Source organism: Coregonus clupeaformis, chromosome 23, assembly GCF_020615455.1.
Source record: "Coregonus clupeaformis isolate EN_2021a chromosome 23, ASM2061545v1, whole genome shotgun sequence".
Classification (NCBI taxonomy): Eukaryota; Metazoa; Chordata; class Actinopteri; order Salmoniformes; family Salmonidae; genus Coregonus; species Coregonus clupeaformis.
The window spans coordinates 38,219,366-38,237,762 of record NC_059214.1 but is presented as its reverse complement, the minus strand read 5'-3'; the positions used below and the strand labels follow the sequence as shown (position 1 = coordinate 38,237,762).

General features: G+C 43.4%; 1 protein-coding gene across 2 annotated transcripts in view; it reads left to right on the top strand.

Moving 5' to 3' along the window:
* The window catches only part of LOC121536992 (KAT8 regulatory NSL complex subunit 1-like protein), a 43,780-nt gene that overhangs the window by 11,133 nt on the left and 14,250 nt on the right, over nt 1-18,397 (top strand). Inside the window, exons 3-6 of one of the 2 annotated variants that reach the window (XM_041844694.2) lie at nt 5,870-6,008; nt 12,256-12,432; nt 14,001-14,122; nt 17,819-17,996. In XM_041844694.2, coding sequence (XP_041700628.2) covers nt 5,870-6,008; nt 12,256-12,432; nt 14,001-14,122; nt 17,819-17,996 — 616 coding nt within the window. Of the gene's footprint in view, nt 1-5,866; nt 6,009-12,255; nt 12,433-14,000; nt 14,123-17,818; nt 17,997-18,397 lie in introns of both variants that reach the window. The other variant, XM_041844693.2, reaches the window with a different exon arrangement.

Genomic DNA, 18,397 nt, shown 5'->3' with positions numbered 1-18,397 from the left:
ATCATTCACAGCTTTGTGGAAGTTACCTGTGGTGCTGATGTTTAGGCTGAGGGATGTATCGTTTTTTGTGTGGTCTAGGTCAACGGTGTCTAGATGGAATTTGTATTTGTGGTCCTGGCAACTGGACCTTTTTTGGAACACCATTATTTTTGTCTTACTGAGATTTACTGTCAGGGCCCAGGTCTGACAGAAGATCTAGATGCTGCTGTAGGCCCTCCTTGGTTAATGACAGAAGCACCAGATCATCAGCAAACAGTAGACGTTTGACTTCAGATTCTAGTAGGGTGAGGCTGGGTACTGCAGACTGTTCTAGTGCCCTCACCAATTCGTTGATATATATGTTGAAGAGTGTGGGGCTTAAGCTGCATCTTGTCTCACCCCACGGCATTCTTCATCAAACCATTTGTCATTGTTGTTACTTTTCTTCGGTTTTCTGTTAGATATTTTTAGATTTGATAGGGAAGCTGAGAGGTCAAATATACTGTTTAGGTTTTCTACTGCCAAGTTTACACCTTCACTATTACATTTACATTTTAGTCATTTAGCAGACGTTCTTATCCAGAGCGACTTCCAGTTAGTGAGTGCATACATTTTTCATACTGGCCCCCCGTGGGAAACGAACCCACAACCCTGGCGTTGCAAGCGCCATGCTCTACCAACTGAGCTACAGGGGACCAACTATTACAGTGGAATGTTTTGTCCAGGAAGTTGTCTAAAAGGGATTGAATATGTTGTTGCCTAATTGTTTTTTGGTAGGTTTCGACACTACTTTCCTTCCATCTATAGCATTTCTTAATATTATTCAGTTCCTTTGGCTTTGATGCCTCATGATTGAGTATTGCTCTGTTCAAGTAGACTGTGATTTTGCTGTGGTCTGATAGGGGTGTCAGTGGGCTGACTGTGAACGCTCTGAGAGACTGGGTTGAGGTCAGTGATAAAGTAAGTCTACAGTACTACTGCCAAGAGATGAGCTATAGGTGTACCTACCATAGGAGTTCCCTCGAAGCCTACCATTGACTATGTACATACCCAGCATGCGACAGAGCTGCAGGAGTTGTGACCCGTTTTTGTTGGTTATGTTGTCGTAGTTGTGCCTAGGGGGGCATATTGGGGAGGAAAGCTGTCACCTCCAGGTAGGTGTTTGTCCCCCTGTGTGCTGAGGGTGTCAGGTTCTTGTCCAGTTCTGGCAATTAGGTCGCCACAGACTAATACATGTCCCTGGGTCTGGAAATGATTGATTTCCCCCTCCAGGATGGAGAAGCTGTCTTCATTACAGTATGGGGATTCTAGTGGGGGGATATAGGTAGCACACAGGAGGACATTTTTCTCTGTTGAGATCATTTCCTTTTGAATTTGTTGCCAAATGTAAAATGTTCCTGTTTTGATTAATTTAATAGTGAGTTAGGGTCTGCTCTATACCAAATTAGCATACTCCCTGAGTCCCTTCCCTGTTTCACACCTGGTAGTTTGGTGGATGGGACTACCAGCTCTCTGTAACCTAGAGGGCAACCAGTGGGTCCGTCTCCTCTATACCATGTTTCTTGTATGATGACAATGTCTGTATTTCCGATTTCTTAGGTCAAGGTTGCTGCTCTTTAGGCCAAAGGCAGATGACGTCAGACCTTGGATATTCCAGGATGAAATAGTGAAGGCTTTGTGTTCCATAAAGTGTCTAATGTTGTTGCTCGTGTGGTTTGGCCTCAGGCCAGTAATTGTGAGCAGAGCCTGCTGAGCATCTGGTACATGCCATTGGCTTGGGCTAGTGTAAGAGTGGGGGTTGGGCCTGTTTGCCTGCTCACGGCCTGGGCATATGTGTGACTTTCATGTTGAGGCCCTCTTTGCGGGAGTGGGGGGCATGGGGTGGGTAGGAGGGGCATAAGTCTGATCTCAGGGGGCCTAAATGGGGTGCGGGCATGGGTGACTTGAGGGGGGGTGTTAATTGGTTGGGGTGGGGGTGTGGATGTGGTGCTGTGGTCTAGAGGTAGGTCCTCTCGGTGGGGGTCCTCTATGTGTAGGTCCGGGGGGTCCCCGCAGGTCTGGGAGTGTGTCTCGCTGGTCTGGGCTTGGTGTCTGTTGATCCAATATCCTTTAGGGTCCGGGCGAAGGTGGGCACTGCTGCCTTGTATAGGTGGACCTGGTCGTAAAGGCTGTTCAAGTCCAGGGTGGAGTGGTGGGCAAGGTAGACATTTGGTTTTGAGGCACAGTCACAGGAAATACTTGTGTTTACCTGCTGTGTGGTAGCAGGGTGGAAGTCTGTTCGTGGTAGCAGGGTTGAGATAACCACTTGTGCCTTGGGGAAAGTAGAATAAGCTTTTTCTATCACTCCCTTGAGTGCTGTGGCCACCATTTCCGGCTGTGTTCTCAGGTCGTTTGTGCCTGTGTGTATTATTATGTGGCTGGTCCTCTGTAGCTCAGTTGGTAGAGCATGGCGCTTGCAACGCCAGGGTTGTGTGTTTGTTTCCCACGTGGGGCCAGTATGAAAATGTATGCACTCACTAACTGTAAGTCGCTCTGGATAAGAGCGTCTGCTAAATGACTAAAATGTAAATGTAAAAATGTGATCCTAGTTGGTCCTCAGACAGAAGGTCTAGGGCACGCTGGGTGTTTGGACACCAGAGTTTAGACACTGTTTGGGAAAAAGTTTATTTTCTTGTATGTACAGTTGAAGTCGGAAGTTTATATACACCATAGCCAAATACATTTAAACTCAGTATTTCACAATTCCTGACGTTTAATCCTAGTAAAAATTCCCTCTTAGGTCAGTTAGGATCACCACTTTATTTTAAGAATGTGAAATGTCAGAATAATAGAGATAATTATTTATTTCAGATTTTATTTATTTCATCACATTCCCAGTGAGTCAGAAGTTTACATACACACAATTAGTATTTGATAGCATTGCCTTTAAATTGTTTAACTTGGGTCAAACGTTTTGGGTAGCCTTTCACAAGCTTCCCACAATAAGTTGAGTGAATTTTGACCCATTCCTCCTGACAGAGCTGGTGTAACTGAGTCAGGTTTGTTGGCCTCTATAGGATTGAGGTCAGGGCTTTGTGATGGCCACTCCAATACCTTGACTTTGTTGTCCTTAAGCCATTTTGCCACAACTTTGGAAGTATGCTTGGGGTCATTGTCCATTTGGAAGACCCATTTGCGACAAAGCTTTAACTTCCTGACTGATGTCTTAAGATGTTGCTTCAATATAGCCACATAATTTTCCTTCCTCATGATGCCATCTATTTTGTGAAGTGCACCAGTCCCTCCTGCAGCAAAGCACTCCCACAGCATGATGCTGCCACCCCCGTGCTTCACGATTGGGGTGGTGTTCTTCGGCTTGCAAGCCACCCCCTTTTTCCTCCAAACATAACGATGGTCATTATGGCCAAATAATGGCCATGTTTCATCAGACCAGAGGACATTTCTCCAAAAAGTACAATTTTGTCCCTATGTGCAGTTGGAAACCGTAGTCTGGCTTTTTTATGGCGGTTTTGGAGCAGTGGCTTCTTCCTTGCTGAGCGGCCTTTCAGGTTATGTCGATATAGGACTCATTTTACTGTGGATATAGATACTTTTGTACCTGTTTCCTCCAGCATCTTCACAAGGTCCTTTTGTTGTTGTTTTGGGATTGATTTGCACTTTTCGCACCAAAGTACGTTCATCTCTAGGAGACAGAACTCGTCTCCTTCCTGAGCGGTATGACGGCTGCGTGGTCCCATGGTGTTTATACTTGCGTACTATTGTTTGTACAGATGAACGTGGTACCTTCAGGCGTTTGGGAATTGCTCCCAAGGATGAACCAGACTTGTGGAGGTCTACAATCTTTTTTCTGAGGTCTTGGCTGATTTTTGATTTTCCCATGATGTCAAGCAAAGAGGCACTGAGTTTGAAGGTAGGTCTTGAAATACATCCACAGGTACACCTCCAATTGACTCAAATGATGTCAATTAGCCTATCAGAAGCTTCTAAAGCCATGACATCATTTTCTGGAATTTTCCAATCTGTTTAAAGGCACAGTCAACTTGTTATACAGTGTATTATAAGTGAAATAATCTGTCTGTAAACAATTGTTGGAAAAATTACTTGTCATGCACAAAGTAGATGTCCTAACCGACTTGCCAAAACTATAGTTTGTTAACAAGACATTTGTGGAGTGGTTGAAAAACGAGTTTTAATGACTCCAACCTAAGTGTATGTAAACCTCCGACTTTAACTGTATTTCCCATTTGAGTCCATAAGGAGTACAATCTGTGGCTTGTGTATGTCCTCAGTGGCTGTGGGGGGGTCATCAGGAGGGCTATCAGGGTGGCTGTCAGGGGGCGTGCTCAGAGGGGTTGGGATCCCCTGGGCTTGGGGTTCTTCATTTGTTTGTCCGGCTGTGATGTCGAGGCTATGGTCAGGGTCTTGGGTGTACCGTTCTGCTGCGGTGTCGAGACTTTGGCCAGGGTCTCAGGTGGGCTGTTCTGCTGGCTTCTCTTCGGGGGTGGCCAGGTCTCTAATGGGTTGTTCTCTGTCACCCGTCATCGTTCTCACCTTCTCCTCCAGCACTCTGATCCTCTCCTCTAGTGCTCTGTTCTTCTCCTGCTCCTGCTCTTTCTCCTGTTGATGTTGTTTCACTACAGTCCAGAGTGCAGATATGTCTCTCTCCAGGTCTAGTTAAGGGGGTGTTGTTGTGCTGGACTGTTGTCTGGGTCTGTGCTGACTGGAGTCTAATCACCTGCTGTTCCAGCTCCACCTGCCTTATCTCCAGCTGGGTGAATTTATCCTTCATTTCAATGAGGGAATAGTACTCTGTGCTGGGAAGTTGACTTAACGCTTGTGGTTGCTCGTCTGTGGGGTTATTTAATGAAGAGGTCTGGTCTGAACCAATAGGGGTGGGGGTATCTTTCTCAGGGGAGAGCTTTTCCAGCTGAGCTGTTTCTTTGATTAGGTGAAAGTCCAGCTGGAACTGTTTGGGTGTGCCCAGTACCAATACTTTTCCAGATTTATAGAGATTTATATTAGCTGACTCAGAGTCCTCGTTGTCTAGTATCCTGAGTTTCTACCCATCGCTAACCCCCCCTTAACAGAGGGGTAGTGTGTTAATATAGCACTGTGCCATGCAAGGGGATGGTCTGTGTGGAAGATAAGGTTGCTTATGTTCCCATTTTTATAAAAGTCAGCAAAAAGTGTCTCTTGATTTCCCAGAAGAAGCTTCATTTTGTGCTCTTTTCGTGTCTTATCATTCTTTACGTACAGAGGGTACTGTATTTTAATGACCTATGAACAGCGGGAGGGTGCTTCTAAGGCCTCTCCATTTTGTTGGGGTAGACTGTGCGACTCTCCTGCCATTGTTGGGCTCAAGGGCTTTGACACCGCTCACTTCACACGTCAATGCTAATTGAAGTTGTATCTCTTTGTACAAGCATGCTTGGTAGCCTTAGCATTCAGTCTTTATAAAGTCAAATATATCATTGTAATGTATTTTCTTCTTTGTTTTCTGAAAGTAAAAAATAGCTTCAGACTAAACATTACTCACTCAGTTCCAGGTTGGATGGTGTTTTCCGGTTTCTATTTGTTTGCCAGAGCATTTGCAGTATAGCTTGGGAATAGTAATCCTTGGTAGTAGAAAGCCTTCCAGGTAATTCCGTCCAGAATCAGGTTGTAGGTTTGGAGTTTTGGTTTGGAATGAAGGTTATGTTGTGGAGGGTAGCATCCTGTATATGCCCCTGCCAAAAAATCTAAGTTTATTTAACTCTAAATCTATATTTTTTGTAAAAACATGCAGGAGCAATGTCTTTGAGCTCTCTCTCCCTCTCTCGCTCGCGCTTCTCTCTCTCTCGCTTCTCTCACGCCTCTCTTCTCTCACTCTCTCTCGCTTCTCTCTCAGTAGGCATGGGTGTGAGTGGAGGTGGCAGAAGGAGAGGGCGGAGGTGGGCAGCAGGTGGACCTGGCTACAGCTGCGTGTGGCAGAGCTTGAGGGACTCATCCAACAGCTGGGGGACTTGCACAAACAGATCACCTTCACCAAGGTAAGGCCCAGGTCCCTAGGCCTCTTGTAGGCCTGGCCCCCAGTCACACGCCTTGGCCCCCAGTCTCACGCCTTGGCCCCTAGTCACACATACCGCATGCACACCCCAAGGTTTGATTAGTTAATTGAAGTGGTGTGTTTGGATTAATTTTGTTAGTCAGATATCATATTAAAAACTGTTAACATTTCTCTCCACCCTATAGTAAAATGTGTAAAATTGCAGGAAATTAGCTGTAAAATAGCTCATTTTCCTCTCTGCGCCATGGCAAAACCAGTAGAATTGCATGAAATTAGTTATAAAATAGCAACATCTTCTCTACACCCCATGGCAAAATAGAATTGCAAGAAATTAACTCAAACTATTTTTTTAAATATCTGTTGTCAAGAGGGGGGCCACTAAAATGTTTTGCTTGCAATGTGGGGTGGGGGCTTATGGATGTGGGTACGCAGACCCGCGAGCAACTGCGGCCCCTCATGATGAGTTCAGATTTTGTGCGTCCCCCAACCCCATCAAAGTTGCCCATCCCTGCTCTAGGCAGCCTCTTGTAGAATTAGATACGCCTGTGTGTGTGTGAGTGCATGTGGTGTGCATGCGTGTGTGTGTCACATCACAGTGTGGACATGTTCTTCTACCCTCTGTAAAGTGCCTGTGGTGTTTTTAATCTCTCTTTAATTTCCCAGATCTAGTTTACTCATTGTCACTCAGATCTCATCAGCAGTCATGAGTAGGGCTGTTACGGTGACCGTATTACTGCTACACAGGCGGTCACGAGTCATGAAGGCAGTCAAATTTAGTCACTGTAATTAGGCTTCTCCAAGCTCTGATGCTGCTGATGGTCATTAGTAGCCTACCAAACTTGCTAACTGCCTGGTACTCAGCACTCTAATGTCCCTCTAATCACTGACATCAATGCAAATGTAATCGAAAATCTAATCAAACACTCTTGTTGCACAACATTTATATAGGCTATTCAATTGCGCGAGAAAACAGAATGATGGCCTCTTAAAAAGAGGAGGATCCCATCAGCTTTCAATAGGCTAGGACTACTATATTTATTTCTCAACTTTCCTAATATTAAGCACATTGCTTCTCTTTACAACAGTAGTATAGCCTACCTGGCTGGCATGAAAATGAACTACGGAAAAAGCGTCCTCCATTCGCTATTTACAGTGCCTTCGGAATGTATTCAGACCCCTTGACTTTTTCCACATTTTATTATGTTACAGCCTTATTCTAAAATGGATTACATTTTTAAAAATCCTCAGCAATCTACACAAAATACCCCATAATGACAAAGCGAAAAGTTTTAAAAAAAAAATCTTTGCAAATTAATAAAAAATTAATAACATAAATACCTTATTTACGTAAGTCCTCAGACCCTTTGCTATGAGACTCGAAATTGAGCTCAGGTACATCCTGTTTACATTTATCATCTTTCAGCTGTTTCTACAACTTGATTGGAGTCCACCTGTGGTAAGTTCAATTGATTGGACATGATTTGGAAAGGCACACACCTGTCTATATAAGGTTCCACAGTTGACAGTGCATGTCAGAGCAAAAACCAAGCCATGAGGTTGAAGGAATGTTCTGTAGAGCTCCAAGACAGGATTGTGTCAAGGCATAGATCTGGGGAAGGGTACCAAAACATTTCTGCAGCATTGAAGGTCCCCAAGAACACAGTTGCCTCCATCATTCTTAAATGGAAGAAGTTTGGAACCACCAAGACTCTTCCTAGAGCAGACCGCCCGGCTAAACTGAGCAATCGGGGGAGAAGGGCCTTGGTCAGGGAGGTGACCAAGAACCCGATGGTCACTCTGACAGAGCTCTACAGATCCTCTTTGGAGATAGGAGAACCTTCCAGAAGGACAACCATCTCTGCAGCACTCCACCAATTAGGCCTTTATGGTAGAGTGGCCAGACGGAAGCCACTCCTCAGTAAAAGGCACATGACAGCCCGCTTGGAGTTTGCCAAAAGGCACCTAAAGACTCTCAGACCATGAGAAACAAGATTATCTGGTCTGATGAAACCAAGATTGAACTCTTTGGCCTGAATGCCAAAGCATCATGTTGTGGGACTGTTTTTCAGTGGCAGCAACTGTGAGACTAGTCAGGATCGAAGCAAAGATGAACAGAGCAAAGTACAGAGAGTTCCTTGATGAAAACCTTCTCCAGAACGCTCAGGCCCTCAGACTGGGGCGAAGGTTCACCTTCCAACAGGACAACGACCCTAAGCACACAGCCAAGACACCGTAGGAGTGGCTTTGGGACAAGTCTCTAAATGTCCTCAAGTGGCCCCACCAGAGCCCGTACTTGAACCCGATTGAAAATCTCTGGAGAGACCTGAAAATAGCTGTGCAGCAACGCTCCCCATCCTACCTGACAGAGCTTGAGAGGATCTGCCGAGAGGAATGGGAGAAACTCCCCAAATACAGGCGTGCCAAGCTTGTAGCGTCATACCCAAGAAGACTCGAGGCTGTAATTGCTGCCAAAGGTGCTTCAACAAAGTATTGAGTAAAGGGTCTGAATACTTATGTAAATGTGATATTTCTGTTTCTTAGATTTAATAAATAAGCAAACTTAAAAACCTGTTTTTGCTTTGTCATTATGGGGTATTGTATGTATATTGATGAGGGGAAAAAAACAATTTAATCAATTTTAGAATAAGGCTGTAACCTAACAAAGTGTGGAAAATGTCAAGGGGTGTGAATACTTTCCGAAGGCACTGTAAGTCCATAGATGACGTGTTTTTTCCCCTGCCCCTGTTTCGAGACAGTTGAATGATAATGGTCCATTCTAAATCAAAACAAATTTCACACATATATTATTTAGTATATGTAAAGGCAAGATTCAATCAAGAATAGTCTGATGGGTGACTATTAGCCTATCACTTGTGAGTTATATATGATCACTTGTGAATAAAGCCCAGCATAAGGCAAGAAACAATGCCTTTTTCTCGCTCTACTTTTTCTAATCATAGTCGCACACCTCATGTAGCCTAGCCCATAGGCCTATATGTGTTGATTAGGTTTATATCACAACTAAAGTGGCCAAATAACTTTTAAAATTTAAGCACATTAATCTGCTTTACAAGGGGTGTAGAGTCTAACTGGCATACATAAGCAGTGCTTGAGTTTCAAGTTTGGGGAAGATCATTTTCAACATAAAAATGCACCTTTTTATAATAAAATCATTACATGCATAATTGCATTTGCGGTGACTTTTGATCATGTTGTTTTCCCGCAAATAGAACATTTGCGCGTATAGCCTAGAGCCGTGTGCGCATTGCTGTGCTTATTATGTGAAGACATAGCCTAATAGTTTATCAACATTTTAAGCTAAACGTTCTGATCTGTTGCGTCAGCCTCATTGCGTAAATTTTTTTTGGGGATGCTAGTGGTTGTATTCATTTGGGATCTATCGCATCCCACAACCGTCCCAGACTATGTTTGGAATATTTATTTCTCACATAGAATAGGTCAACTTTTGTTATATTGGGTATAGTAGATTGACATAGGCTAGTGCTTTTGCTGTTTGTTTGGCCTACTCATCTTGTTGGCTGACGAAAAGTAGATGTGGACAGTTCTTCCAATATCTTCAATATGCCCGTCGGAATTGGATAAGGACGTGCGCAATTGCACCCCGATGTGTCTGTCTTCACTTGTAGCCTGAGGTGCTTTGGAGCATGCAGCCGGGAGAAGGGAATTATATTTATTATATTCAGCCCAAGGGCACAGCGGCCGCTGGCCACAAAGGCATGGATTTTTTTAGGGGGCATTATGGCCACTCAAAGGTGATGCCGCTGGGAAATTCGAGGCATTCATCAAGTGCTTGTCAAATTTGAATGAGAGACTGATTAAGTGTGTACAGCCTGCGTAAAAAACAAAGCAGAGCTCATACCTTTCATGCGACTTCTTTCAAATCATCATTAGAGTCGCATCATGCAGCCTTAGAATGTATTAAAAATCAAAACATATAGCCCAACAGTTACATAAATAACTCTAAATTAAGCATATACACTACCGGTCAAAGGTTTTAGAACTCCTACCTATTCAAAGGTTTTTCGTTATTTTTACTATTTTCTACATTATAGAATAATAGTGAAGACATCAAACTATGAAATAACACATATGGAATCATGTAGTAACCAAAAAAGTGTTAAACAAATCAAAATATATTTGAGATTTTTCAAATAGCCACCCTTTGCCTTGATGACAGCTTTGCACACTCTTGGCATTCTCTGAACCAGCTTCACCTGGAATGCTTTTCCAACAGTCTTGAAGGAGCACTTGTTGGCTGCTTTTCTTTCACTCTGCTGTCCAACTCATCCCAAAACATCTCAATTTGTTTGAGGTCGGGGGATTGTGGAGGCCAGGTCATCTGAAGCAGCACTCATCACCGTCCTTATTGGTAAAATAGCCCTTACACAGCCTGGAGGTGTGTTGGGTCATTGTCCTGTTGAAAAACAAATTATAGTCTCACTAAGCGCAATACCAGATGGGATGGTTTATCGCTGCTGGTTAAGTGTGCCTTGAATTCTAAATCAATCACAGACAGTGTCACCAGCAAAGCACCCCCACACCATAACACCACCTCCTCCATGCTTTACGGTGGGAAATACACATGCAGAGGTCATCCGTTCACCCACACCGCGTCTCACAAAAATACGGCGGTTGGAACCAAAAATCTCCAATTTGGACTCCAGACCAAAGGACACATTTCCACCGGTCAAATGTCCATTGCTCGTGTTTCTTGGCCCAAGCAAGTCTCTTCTTCTTATTGGTGTCCTTTAGTAGTGGTTTCTTTGCAGAAATTCGACCATGAAGCATTTATTTGGGCTGCAATTTCTGAGGCTGGTACCTCTATTGAACTTATCCTCTGCAGCAGAGGTAACTCTGGGTCTTCCATTCCTGTGGCGGTCCTCATGAGAGCCAGTTTCATCATAGCGCTTGATGGTTTTTGCGACTACAGTTGAAGAAACGTTCAAAGTTCTTGAAATGTTCTGTATTAACTGACCTTCATGTCTTAAAGTAATGATGGACTGTCGTTTCTCTTTGCTTATTTGAGCTGTTCTTGCCATAATATGGACTTGGTCTTTTACCAAATAGAGCTATCTTCTGTTTACCACCCCTACCTTGTCACAACACAACTGATTGGCTCAACCGCATTAAGAAGGAAAGAAATTCCACAAATTAACCTTGAAAAACGGCACACGTTATTTGAAATGCATTCCAGGTGACTGCCTCATGAAGCTGGTTGAGAGAATGCCAAGAGTGTGCAAAGCTATCATCAAGGCGGCTATTTGGTTTGTTTAACACTTTTTTGGTTACTACATGATTCCATATGTGTTATTTCATAGTTTTGATGTCTTCACTATTATTCTACAATCTAAAAATAAATAAATAACCCTTGAATGAGTAGGTGTTCTAAAACTTTGACCGGTAGTGTATGAGTACCTGTGTCTTTGTTAATCACTCAACGTAGAATAGCCGCATGTGCGCACTCCCTCAAATAGTTTGGAGAAAATATCCTGTCAGTTTTTTTCAGCTTTGTTCAATAGTATTCTTCATACTATAAAATAATGCCACGGAATTCTAAAAAAATCTTGTCTGATAAATGAACTAGTGTAGCCCACGGCCATATGGCATAGCCATAACATAAGGACAACTCACAGTATGCTATTCTGTTCTTCTGACAAGACTACATTTTCTTCATATCATGTTTCTTTTGACCTGTCTAAAATAAATACTGGATTTATTGTGATGGTGTAGGCTATATTTTTTTAAATGTAGATGCTCCAAAAGTCTGCATAAGTGGCTTGTAGGCTATGTGTGGAAGCCAGGAGATGCTATGTGTTGATGTTAATTAACGGTCAATTAGCGTGAGACTGGCAGTTTTTTGCTTGACAATCACCGGGTGACAAAATTTCCTGACCGCCACAGCCCTAGTCATGAGAGCCACCTCATCCTCCTCCTGGTTCCAGGAAACTCTAAACTCAATGACCTCACTCAAGACCTTTGCTGTGAATCAGTGCTGGCTGGTGGCACTTTACATGCTTATAGTAATGGCTGGAACAGAATGATTGGAATGGTATCAAACGCATGGTTTCCTTGTGTTTTGATGCAATTCTGGTTACTCCATTCCAAGCAGCCATAATTATGAGCCGTCCTCCCCTCACCTGCCGCCTCTGGTGTGTGAATATGCCCTTGTTGTGGATTTGATGGCAGTGTGTGATTGTGTGTGGTCCCAGGGGGGTGTGGTCTTGGCAGAGTCGCAGCCGTTGACGGACAGGCAGATCCAGCAGACGTTACTAACTGAGACAGCAGGGCTGTCGTTCAGGGCGGGGGGGAGCGCTAGAGACCCTCCCTCCGACATGGAGAACGAACCCAGCAGCCCCACTCGCCTCCTCAGGAACATACAGAGACAGGTACATTTTCGAATGTCATTTATTTCAACAGTAACATTGCGACCTAGGTCTCTTTTTCAAATGAGCCCTCTGTCAGATGATACTGTATATAGAGGATGAGATGTGTTTTTCTCCTCAGTTCAGTAGATATACAGTGCTGTGAAAGTATTTTCCCCCTTTCTAATTTTCTCTACTTTTGCATATTTTTTATACTGAATTATCAGATCTTCAACCAAAACCTAATATTTGATTAAGGAAACCTGAGTGAACGAATAACACAATTGCGTACTTATTTATGAAACACCCAATGCCCCTGTGTGAAAAGTAATTGCCCTCTTACACTCAATAACTGGTTGTACCACCTTTAGCTGCAATGACTCCAACCAAACTCTTCCAGTAGTTGTTGATCAGTCTCTCACGTTGCTGTGGAGGAATTTTGGCCCACTCTTCCATGCAGAACTGCTTTAACTCAGCGACATTTGTGGGTTTTCAAACATGAACTGCTCGTTTCAAGTCCTGCCACATCTCAATTGGGATTAGGTCTGGACTTTGACTAGGCCATTCCAAAACTTCAAATTTGTTGCTTTTTAGCCGTTTTCATGTAGACTTGATTGTTTGTTTTGGGTCATTGTTTTGCTGCATGACCAGAGCAGAATTCATTGTTCCTTCTAATAAGGCAAGTTGTCCAGGTCCTGAGGCAGCAAAGCATCCCCAAACCATCACATTACCACCACAATGCTTGACCGTTGGTATGAGGTTCTTACTGTGGAATGCAGTGTTTGGTTTTCGGCAGGAATAATGGGACCCATGTCATCCAAAAAGTTATACTTTTGACTCATCTGTCCATAGAACATTCAAATCAGATTTTATTTGTCACAAGCGCCGAATACAACAGGTGTAGACCTTACTGTGAAATGCTTACTTACAAGCCCTTAACCAACAATGCAGTTCAAGAAAGAGTTAATATGAACAAAATAAAAAATACATAAAAAGTAACACATTAAAATAACAGTAACGAAGGCTATATACAGGGGGTACTGGTACCGAGTCAGTGTGCGGGGGTACAGGTTAGTTGAGGTAATTTGTACATGTAGGTAGGGGTAAAGTGACTCATGTTTGATACCATTCCAAGAGTCTTGATGATCATACAGGTGCTTCCACATGCTTTTTGGCAAACTTAAGTCAATTTTTTGGACAAGATGGGTCCCATTTTATGTCTGGCGAAAACCAAACACTGCATTCCACAGTAAGAACCTCATACCAACGGTCAAGTGTGGTGGTGGTAGTGTGATGGTTTGGGGATGCTTTGCTGCAGTTCATGCTTGAAAACCCACAAATGTTGCTGAGTTAAAGCAGTTCTGCATGCAAGAGTGGGCCAAAATTCCTCCCCAGCGATTTGAGAGACTGACCAACAACTACAGGAAGCATTTAGTTGCAGTCATTGCAGCTAAATGTGGCACAACCAGTTATTTAAGATCTCGTGACATTTAGTATAAAACATTTGTAAAAATAGAGAAAATCAGAAAGGGGGCAAATACTTTTTCATGGCACTGTATAGAGGATGATGTGTTGTTGTGTTGTCCTCTCAGAGTGCCCAACTGAGCCAGATCGTCAACAGCCTGATGCCTCCTCTGAACCTCTCTCCCTCCTCCTCTCCCATCTCTAAAGACTCCTGGAGGTGGAAAGGACAGACCAAGAGAGCCTTCAGCAGGTACACACACAATACACCTCGCCAGCCCACATTGTCCTCTCCTGCGTGGTTTAGTTTATAGGATCACCTTACTCTTCCTGGGTTCAACATCTATGGTAGATGCGTAACCAGGCCAGCCCAGTACAATACAGTACAGCTTGGTTTGGCTCGACTCGGTTTGGCCCAGTAGTGTGAAAAGGGTAATGGTGACCTTAACCCACAATCATGTCATAACCAGATATTCCCACTAATGTTTTCTGTAATTAATAGGCTGCTCTTTGCCAATGGCAATATTTATTCTGTTATAATAACTGCTCCCTGTGCCACTGTTGCATACCATGTCAAGGTGAAAATCAATTGGGCTGTCAATCACAGTGTCCGCGGGTCCTTAAAAAGTATTACATTATTTTATCTGATTTAAAGGCTTTAATTCTTAAAATGTCTTAAATTCTGTTTTCAAAGGTCTTAAATGTGAAGACTACAGTGTTTGCGTTATATTGTGCCACTGCTTAATTGTTGCCACCACGGAAAAAGAAACAAAATGTAACATTAAATAATACTCAAGATCGAGCTATCTACACCTGCGCCTCTGTGTGTGTACATCATGTGCGTGTGCCATTGCCAGTCGGACTGTTGCCAGAGGAGAAAGAGGAGAGAGCAAGGAAGCGTATACAATTTGATAGACAACAACACTAACTAGAGCTGGGATGATAAACCGAAAATTACTGACATTGCCCTTTTTGCTTGCGTCGGTAATGTCAGTGATTAGACTACATAACGTTCCTGCTGATTTGTTGGGGTTCTAAAACCATTATTTTGTCAACAGTAATGTGCATTAACCTGCTTCCTGCAATGAAAGCACAGTATCTGCCCTGTCCCTGTTTTGCTGCTGGCTCTTACTCCCGCTCCCCCCTTGACAGATGGAGTGAAGGGAGAGAAGCATTCTGATAAACTCAAGCATACTGACAGTTAAGCAACATTTCGAAATATAATTGCGGGAAAGACACATTTTTTAAAACAACTACTGAGTCTCAGCTTTATCTGAGTAGAACAATTATTTCTCAACTGTCAATATAGAGGAAATAACATCACTTTACAAATGCAGTATGTCATTGAGATGATGCGCCAACGGAGCGGAGTTTGCCATTTGCAGTGGTAGCCTATATAGGCCTACCAATGGAACGTTTTTGTAGGACATTTACCGTTCTATCAATTGCATGGCTAAAGCAACAATATCATATTAAGATTTAGCAATCTAGCTTATATGTTTTGAGTTCCCATTTCCTCAGGTGGTAAATAATTTTTAATGTCTTACTTGGCACTGGAAAAAGTCAGTCTAGAGCCCTCCCGCGTAACTACCTTGCTTCGAAGTATAGCCATTTGATACTTGATTCACTGAATTATTTTATTAGACTTTTGGATTTTAGGCTAATGTTCAAATGTTATAGCATAGTACGTCCAGGAGAGCTACTGGGTGTGTAGACTTTTGTTCCAGCCTCACTCTAACACACCAGATTCTACAAATCAACAGGACCTTATTAAGCTGACTTGGGTGGGTTTGAGCAGTGCTGACAGGTGTGGCATATCAAGAAGCTGATTAAACAGCATGATCATTACACAGGTGCACCTGTGCGGGGGACAAAAAAAGGCCACTCTAAAATGTGCATTTTTGTCACACAACACAATGCCACAGATGTCTCAAGTTTTGAGGGAGCGTGCAATTGGCATGCTGACTGCAGGAATGTCCACCAGAGAATTGATGTAGTTTTAGAGAATTTGGCAGTACGTCCAACCGGCCTCACAACCGCAGACCACGTGTAACCACGCCAGCCCAGGACCTCCACATCCGTCCTTCTTCACCTGCGGGATCGTCTGAGACCAGCCACCTGGACAGCTGTTGAAACTGAGGAGCATTTCTGTCTGTAATAAAGCATTTTTGATGGGAAAAACTAATTATTATTGGCTGGGCCTATGCCCTCCCAAGTGCACCCCTGCCCAGTCATGTGAAATTCATAGATTAGGGCCTAATGAATTTATTTCAATTGACTGATTTCCCTATATGAACTGTAACTCCGTAAAATCATTGAAATTGTTGCATGTTGCGTTTTATGTTTTTGTATTGATATCAAAGCCAAAATTCTGAGAACTTGGGATAGCCTAACAAATGCAGATGGGCGACCGCATGCTTCAGCCGTCTATAGCCTAGCCAGTAGCCAGTATGCTACTACATCCGTCTGGCTTATTGCTAAAGTAGCACACCTACCTGGTAATAAGAGCCATGTAGGCTATAGCTTTGGTGAAAGAGCCAGCCCTAAAAATATGACTTTTTACCTCTAAATTTGTATTAGATTGTATTCCAAGTGGCATTAAAAAGGTATTTAAAAAGTCTTAAATTCAACTTCATGTAACCTGCAGATACCCTGCAATCAAAAGCCACATCAAATGGTTCCATACGTAATAAAAATACTATGGATTACTTAGATGCCAGAGATTAGATTCTGTAGGCAGACACTGTTTTAATGATGTGACATAATGGCTTCTAGACAGCCCTGTTATAAGGCACAACCACTCCCTCTAAAAAGCTAGGGTTGTGGAGTTCTTTGGGTGGTACGAACTACCCTCAGGGGTGCTATACTCTAGGACTTCACAGAGCTGCTGTTTGTATTTCTGTCCCAGGCAGCACAGCACAGCACAGCAGAGAAAAGTATTTTGAGCAGACTGTTTGTCTAGTTTTAATCCCAAGATATTTCAAGCCCGTTCCAGAGAGGACCAGGAGGCGGTGTCGGGTGGGGTTCGAGGAAGGCCAGGGAGGTTACTGTGATCTAGGAGGATAACTAACTAAATCAGTTCATTTCCTCTAACAAAGGGAAACATAAATATCCCACCAAGGCTGGAAATTATAGGCCCCTAGTGAGTGTTGAACCAGTGATGTTCTAAAGCCAGTATCCGCTAGTCTAGGCTCAGTCCCAAATGGCACCCTGTTTCCTATATAGTGCACTACTTTTGACCAGTGCCCGTAATTATCTGGACAAAAGTAGTGCACTATATAGGGCTATGGGTCCTGGTCAAATGTAGTGGCCGAAGCCCTATTCTACAGCCCAGAGAGGACCTCAGATCTCCTATTCATCACTATGATTTTCAACATGCTCCCTAGCCTTAAAACAACCCGTGGAAAGGTTTCATGTGTCCGGCTATGATTTGGATCAATGACATTAAGCTCAAGTTCTTCCTTCCTCTTGCCCTTTTTACTCTCAATAATTAAGTATGGATTTATTCCAAATTGCACCCTATTCCCTATATAGTGCACTATTTTGAACAGAGCCTTATGGGCCCTGGTCCAAAGTAATGCACTGTAAAGGGAATACGGTGCCATTTAGGACGCTACCCTCAATTCCTAGTTTTCACTGACTCCCACGCTGTCATGGAAATATAGATCAGATCTGGAAGCACTGAGCTAGATCTTGTTGTTTGAGTCGTTTCAGGTTATCTGTCAATACAGCTCAGGGCTCTCTACAAATAGGACTGTTGCATGTGTGTGTTGACTGACTAAAATGGTGTGAGTTCAATGACTAAAGGTGTGTCTCAAATGCCACCCTATTCCTTACATGGTTAACTACTTTTGATCAGGGCTCTGGTCAAAAGTAGTGCGCTATATAGGCAATAGAGTGCCATGTCATTTGGGACATATACTAAGTGTCTCCTCTTGTCTCCATGCAGTGGTCTGCTCCTGGGAGGATATGACCCCTTCTCCCAGAAGGGACCCAAGAGGAGGAGAGTGAACCGCAGGAGACAACACTTCCTCCAAGTGGATGCTACCTGTGTCTCAGCCCGCACCCGACCCTTGGTGACCTATCACAAACCTCGACTCTTCATTAACACCAGCCACAGACAGCAGGTAGGGACCTTTCACCTCTGGGCCCATATTCATAAAGCGTCTCAGAGTAGGAGGGCTGATCTAGGATCAGTTTTGCCTTTAAGGTCATGATGAATATGATTTTGTGGACGGGGGACCTGATCGTAGATTAGCACTCCTACTCTGAAATGCTTGATACATACGGCCCCTGACCTTCACCTCCTCTCACTCAGGAGGCAAATCACTAACCACCACATCCTCAATGTGTGATGCTATTGCCTGGCTAAAGGCATCACACAAGATTGAAATACAGTGCATGTCTTTATGCCACGTGTTTGGCCAAACCTGAGGTTAGAGGATAGTGTTGGCTGCCAATAATGAAATGTCAGAGGATTGAAAGAAAAAAAGTATCCTAAATGAAATTAGGATTAAAGAGCTAAGTA